Source organism: Diadema antillarum, unplaced genomic scaffold (assembly GCF_040938485.1).
Source record: "Diadema antillarum isolate AM-2024a unplaced genomic scaffold, OU_Dant_1.0 scf00000132, whole genome shotgun sequence".
Lineage (NCBI taxonomy): Eukaryota > Metazoa > Echinodermata > Echinoidea > Diadematoida > Diadematidae > Diadema > Diadema antillarum.
In genome coordinates this window covers 1,679,327-1,686,187 of record NW_027271021.1, presented here as the reverse complement: position 1 = coordinate 1,686,187, position 6,861 = coordinate 1,679,327, and the positions used below count along the sequence as shown (strand labels likewise).

Sequence of the window (6,861 nt, the reverse complement as noted above, 5' to 3'; positions counted from 1 at the left end):
AGAATAGGAAGGAATCAGTTTGGATTTCAACCTGCCACATCGCATACTGCTTTTGTTGGACAAAACACTATTGGCAAACTCCCAGTCACAATTTTAAGCCGAACTTTTCTCATCTGATCGAAAGTCTATCTTTTTTTTCTCGAAGTGATGAATCACGAGGATTATCAAGGATAGGTTTAGACAGGCCATGGAGGTGGAAAGGAGGCGCCACTTGCTGACAGTTTTCCATCGATCGTGTACAGAAAAAAAAGGACGAACAAAAAAGCAATTTTCCTGCCATAAAAGTGTACAACATGTTATTCCTGGCTGAATAACTTCAAAACAACGATCACTCAGATATGGTATGGTTTCGCAGACTGTGGTATAGTTGCTAAAACACACACACACGAACACACACAAAACGAAACTTCAAATTTCAAGATTTCATGTAGACAATATATGGCAAGTTGTGAGGCTATGAAATCAGCAACTCACTATTTGTATATTCATATTGACTGTTCAAAGAACTGCTTTGTGAAAACAAGCTAAACTTTCAGTTTCACACAAGTGTTTAATTTCCCTAATTTGACTTTGAGAACATTATTCACTGTGTGCTTGTATTATAGAACTTCACTCTTTCTTTTTTTAGACTAACTTTTGACTGGTGCGATACGTGTTCCCCTTACCCTCCGAGGGTTAGCCGTGTCATTACCTTCGGGATGCCCGTAATTTTGTATACGCGGTGTCCTGCGTCCTGTTTTGGGCCCTGTTATACATGAAAACTGAGATCAAACATAAGTCAGAAAATTAAACATGCATCTCTGAATACTCAATCTTGATTGGCTAATATCTGAGTTATGTTTGATTCTCTGACTTGATAATATTTGATTGCATCTTTTTTTATGCAACAGGGCTCTTTTCATGTATGTGCTGGTTCTGAGTGTGGATAAACAGATGAACTGCATGAAAACTCGTAATTCTGTTACTTTTCTGGTCGTAAACACACTCTTTGCTACTGTCATTCAAATATGATATATGTTTTTAAACACCAAAATAATTCATATGAGACATTGTGTAAAATGCATAAACGCCTTGTAGCGGTTTTTTTTTTTCTTCTCCACTCTTCACATCAATCTTTCCTGTACGCACGCTGAATGTGTAATTCGTTCTGACATTGACAATAATTAGTCGTAAACAATGGGAACATAATACAATGTTCCTGTGTGCTTAAACTATATAGAAGTGGCAGGTGCAACTCACAATAACAGCACCTCAAGGTGTGCTAAAAATGAAGTAACAATAATTGGTGTGACGTAGGGTTTATGAACCCGGAAACCGACGCCAATTCGATGTTGTTATTTTACATGAATCATGTAGATGAATATTAAAGAACACCTAACGATACAAACATACAAATGATAAATGTTATGAAAGACATTTTATTTGGATATTCAGAAAATACAGTAAAGGCAGCAAACAACGATTATTTATTCATATCTTGAACAAAAAGTAATTCGTGAATATGACGAATTTTTCAAGGTTTTGTCGAAAGAATTTTGAGAAACTTGACGCAGAAAATGTGATTATTGTCAGCTCCGATATTTTTTCGCTGATAGTGTTCCATTGTGACCACGACATTCATATTGAGATTCAACGCCAAGTTCAAAATGGCTGTAATGTATGATATAGAGAGAAACTCAATGGAAACAAACTATCAAAACTATTTGTGGCTTACTTTATGGTAAGTTAGCGGTGCCACCGTCTTTGAGATACATCTTTCGTATCACCATGGAACTGTATAACACAACCTGTTGTAGCTCCGTTGTATTGCACTGTCGTTGTGCTATTATGCTTGAATAAGTATTGGTAGAAAGCTATTTTATAGTCGCTAAACGCAGACATCTTCCGAAGTAATTATTTTTTGTGCAATAATTATCTTTGTGAAGGTACTGATTGAATGGAAGACTTAATTGTAATGGTAGCCACCTCATCTTACTGGCATCATGTGTGCTTGCGACCAGCACGGACTTGAATAACTTATTTTTGCTGAAAATAAATCGATATGTTTGTATGATCTTTAATCAAAATCAACATAAACTTAACGGCTTTGCAATTAAAAAAAACTAACCATGCTCCTCTTTTAGGACCAGCGAGCATTGATTTGGCTCACTATTAGAGTAACCGAAGAAGGATCGCAGCGTGTTCTGAACTAAGAACGGCACTCCCAGTGACACAATACATACCGAGGTTGCTTGGCAACAAGAAGCCGTCAGTTATCTATAAGAACGCTGACAACGTCTAAATCTTGTCATAATATTGACTTAAATCGTGAACCGACATGCAGGAACAATACGTTCTATACGCTTATAGTTACACACGGTCAAAGACATCTTCGGCTCACCGTAATGGTATTTGGCAGGTGAAGGGTGTGCATGAATACCATTGCACTTGAAACAGATGGTCCCTGGAGGGCGCTTCCAGATTCGTGTTTTTGTTTGCGTGTATGTGTATCTGTATATGTACCCATATAGACCTATTGGCCCGAATTCACGAAGGTGGTACAATAATTGAAACCATGGTTTAAACCATGGACAATTTGTATGGCGCGCCAAGTGTTGCATGGCCTATTTCGTTACGAAATCAGTCATTTCGTTACGAAATGATCATTAACTTTGTTCGTTTCCTCAAAGCTGCAAGATAAACTTGTCATACAGACATGTCAGGATCAAAATGTATACTGCTGATCACGTTATCTATAATAAGATGTGTAACTTTGTCACCAATCCAGGGAGGGTCGTAAAGGTGCTATGCACTATAAAGGTAAAAGATGCATCTTAAACAACAGTGGCGGATCCAGAGGGGGGGGGGGCGCAACCGGCGCACGCCCCCCCCTTTAATTTTCGTTAAAAACAAAGAAAATAAAAAGAAAAAAATGAAATGAAACCCGGAAGTGGCACCAGAAATATCAGTCACGCCCCCCCCCCCTTTACAGAATTCCTGGATCCGCCCCTGAACAACGCTTTGAAAGGTTACGAAACATGTCAGCATCGAGCATGATTCGTTAGTATTTAATCTAGTTAAACTGATTACAGTTCACTCCTGGATTGATCGACACAGTTCTTCAACTCGTTGACACTATTCTTCTCATTTTGCTCTTTAAACGGCCTTCTAAATGTATTCTTGGTCACATGACAGCGCGTAGTCACATGAGAGGCATTGTACGACAACAGTACTCATTCTATTCATCGATTTCTGTCATGATGTGCTTTGTTTTGTTATGTTTTGCCTCGTTGTTTCCTTTATATTAGTTCTTGTTCTTTACGCTCAGGGGCCATTTAATTGTTTACGTCATAATGTCAATGAGGTAGAGCACACTGCTTGTAAACATAAGGACTGTATCGATCGGAAATGTGACGAGCATTGTCACATTCATCGAGAAGGCCTACTTACCGTCGCCTTGGAGGTCAATTTTTCATTTTCTCACTCAAAGGAATGTTGATGTGCCGAGACTATCGATATTTTTCAAAGTAAAGTACACCTGGTAACAAATCTGTGTGTTTGAGTAAAGCTTTCCGGCTGATTGTATTTAGTCTCAAGAAACGACAGTCCTCCCCCCTTAAAATATACCATCAAAATTTGCATTTTAGTACCCAACTTCTCCCCCCCCCCCCCTCGCGCTTCATGAACAGTTCAAAGTTCCGTAAAGGATGTACTATTATAACAAAATGTATGCAGTAAACAAGATGGTCAAAGCTATGAAAGGAAACCCATTTGTTGTGCCACGTTCTTTTGTTCAATCTGGTCTGTCGACAAACTGGCCTACACGAAAAGACAATCAACAGGACCCCATGGAAGACATTCTCATAGGCGCACTGTGAAAAGCAATCGATACATTTCAATCGATCTCCCATCAGAAGCTGTGAAATAATCGTCTGTGAGAACTTACCGCTATATTATTGTGCGGGCTTGCCATTTTTCTTTCATAGCTACCTAAATCATTAGATGCATGCAAGGGAAGGGGGAATACATTATTGTTCTGGCGTTCTCCGTGATATGGAGAGTAGAAGCCAACGCTCTCTAAACTTGGGGCAGAGTTAATCTTGATACGGTGATGATGGTGGTTATGATGACAATGATGATGATAATGATGATAAAAATGTAAAGGAAAGTACAATAATTGGAACGCTAAAATATAATACCAAAAGATATTCATATATTTGAATACTCTGTAACCAACAGCAATGAATTTCAACAAATATCACATGATGGTTGTTGAAGAAGGGGAGTTTAAGGGATTGTATTAAAATAGAATCAAACAATATGGCATGCTTCGGTTCGTTTAAGGTGCGTCCAAAGTGTGGGTGCTATCCCCACATGTCTTAAATTTTGCATTTCATTTTTGCGGTGATTTTCGACAAAATGTTGATGTTCAACTCTCTTCCGAATTCTGCATAACAAAACAAAAACAAAAAACAAGCCAAAGAAAAAAAAAATCTTAAGTGATATTCCTTACCGGGTCATATAACTCTCATACAGGGAACCACTTGGGAAAACAGAGGAATAGTCAAGAGTGTCAATGTAGGATCTTGATTTACACGGAAGGGAATGGATTAAAGAGATTTGTTTGTTCATTTCCATCTGAGAAGATGGCTGGATAGTCTATATTCAACTATGTTAAGCTGATCTTCCATGGGGTCCAGTTGGATGTGAGGTGGGACCACTTCACCGGGTTAAACACTGCTCTTTGCGATGAATGAATGAAGCGGGATCTTTTACGTGCATGAGTTGTTACTCTCTCATACACGGGACCGCCATTTTATGTCTATCCGAGGGACAGAGTGTTTTGCCTCTTGCTAGAGGAGACGGTATGCTTACACACGATTTTGCTCAGTCCAGACTCGGGTTCGAACCCGGGCCCTACTATAGGATCGTGAGGCAGACGCGCTACCGACTGAGCCAACTCACCGCCCTGTGAAACCTGTGACAACGGTCATATCTCCATCACGTTTTAGAGACACAGTGAATCTTTTTGTTGGGGTATTGCATTAGAACGACTGGATTTTATTTTTCATACATTTGTTTTCGCCCTTTTGTTTGTAGATGTGAAACAGAGTACACATTCCCCAAAACAGTGGACGTGCTACTTAAATCCTTCCTACTCTGTAAATAGAAACATGTTCTATTAGACTACCTTCCTCTTTCCAAGAAGAACGTATGCAAAACGAAACGAATTCTTTTGATTCTCATTCTTGTTCTTCTGTTGTTTTTCGTTTGTCCAGGAAATCGGCAGATGCGTGGAAGACGGACAAGCAGAACGAGAAAATAGACAGTCTTTCCTGATAAGCGTCCTCCGCTACCAAAGTTTTCGTCAATCAACATCACCAGTACAATCTTTGATGTTCTAATCATGTCTGGTTTTCCGTCATCTATGAAAAATAGTGTTGTCAGTAGGAACTCTCCAAACAGTCTTCAAGATGGAAAGTGGAGACAACAGATTTATGGAGATCAATATCTATTCAGGCTCGAATGAAATGGCAATTCGGCGATGACCTGTCTTTAAGGATCATAAACTTAGTGGACAAACAGCTGCAGGAGAGGCGATTTTCAAAAGAGATGGCTCACAATACCAATCTCATGCACCTGCAAATGCCGCCCTCGAAAAGACCTACAGTGCCCTCTACGGTGATATCCAGTAGAGTAAGGACGCTTGGGACATCGCGTGGTGTGGGCGGCAATAGTGGCGACCTAAACTTGTCGTCGTCGGTCCTGCGATCTGACCCAAAGCGCGAGCGTGACGATCCCAACAGGACTTCTCTCTGTTTGAAGGACATCACAAAGTTCGACCTGATGAGCCCGTTCGTGGTGCAGCAGCTCACGGGATCTTTCCGGTCGTCTTTTCCTACGGTTGCCTCGGTTGTCTCGCACCCGTCTGCCGATAGCCTGAAGATGCTGAGTATGCAGCTCCCGAAATCGCCCTACACCTCACTGCCGAGGTTGGCTGTGACGAAAGCCACCAGCGGATCAGGCAGGGACGATTCGAGGTATTCCCTCACGAGGAATCTATCGCGATCACAGTCAGAATTGTCTAACTACCGGCCACAAGACTCGGTGCACGCCCTCCTAGACAGACCGCACACTGAGGGCCGACGCACGCGCAGGCCCGTCGATGGCGGACTCACAAGTTTGGCGCGGGATACTGACACGATATCAGAGGAGAGTAGCAGCAGACTGCAAGACTCTGATTCCGGGAGCTTTAAAAATGCAATCATGCGAAGAAAGTCTGATCCAGGCATCAAGTCCAAAGTTGACAGCGATGTTGATAACAGCCCTCAGAATTGTGATACCATTGTGTCTTCCGTAACCTCAAAAAGACTTGGCGGAGATGGAGTCAAAGCGACCAAGGAACCCCTTCCTCGCCAGAGGTTGAAAGCGCGGGCGCAGACCAGACAGAGTTCTCGTCAGACGGCGCGCGGAAGAAGGAGTAAAAAGTCCGAGAAGATAGCAGACCTGTCGATAAGCGCGTACACCGAAGTAAACGCCAATAATAAGGAGATTCGGGGCCACGTGTGGAGCGGTGTGAAGCCAAGAACTGCCCCTGAGGGGTCCAGGGTGGTTCGCTTCAATACCAGTAACGATGTCTTCGAATACTTCACATGATCTGTTTCACTTTAAGTCTTCGTCAAATGTGTTGATTTATGACTTTGCACATGTTCAGTGAATCGTTTGCCCTTAGAACAATTTTGTTTCATGATCAGCAGTCTCCGTTATTCTTTATCCAGTGAAAGGCACGGAGTTTCTTCACTTCCATAAAAAATACTTTGACAAAAGTAACCTTAATCAGAAATTGTTGCGAACCGAAATGCGTAAAGATTCTAACATTTG

The 6,861-nt window shown here is 41.3% G+C and overlaps 1 protein-coding gene across 1 annotated transcript; it reads left to right on the top strand.

Moving 5' to 3' along the window:
- The first annotated feature begins 5,592 nt into the window (after positions 1-5,592).
- Positions 5,593-6,636, top strand: LOC139720744 (uncharacterized). Its single transcript, XM_071632099.1, has one exon. It carries the CDS (start codon positions 5,593-5,595, stop codon positions 6,634-6,636), a length of 1,044 nt encoding a protein of 347 aa, XP_071488200.1.
- The last annotated feature ends 225 nt before the right edge of the window (positions 6,637-6,861 follow it).

Coding starts and splice junctions, on each gene's coding strand:
- LOC139720744 (XM_071632099.1), top strand. CDS start 5,593: ATGGCTCACAATACCAATCTCATGCACCTGCAAATGCCGCCCTCGAAA.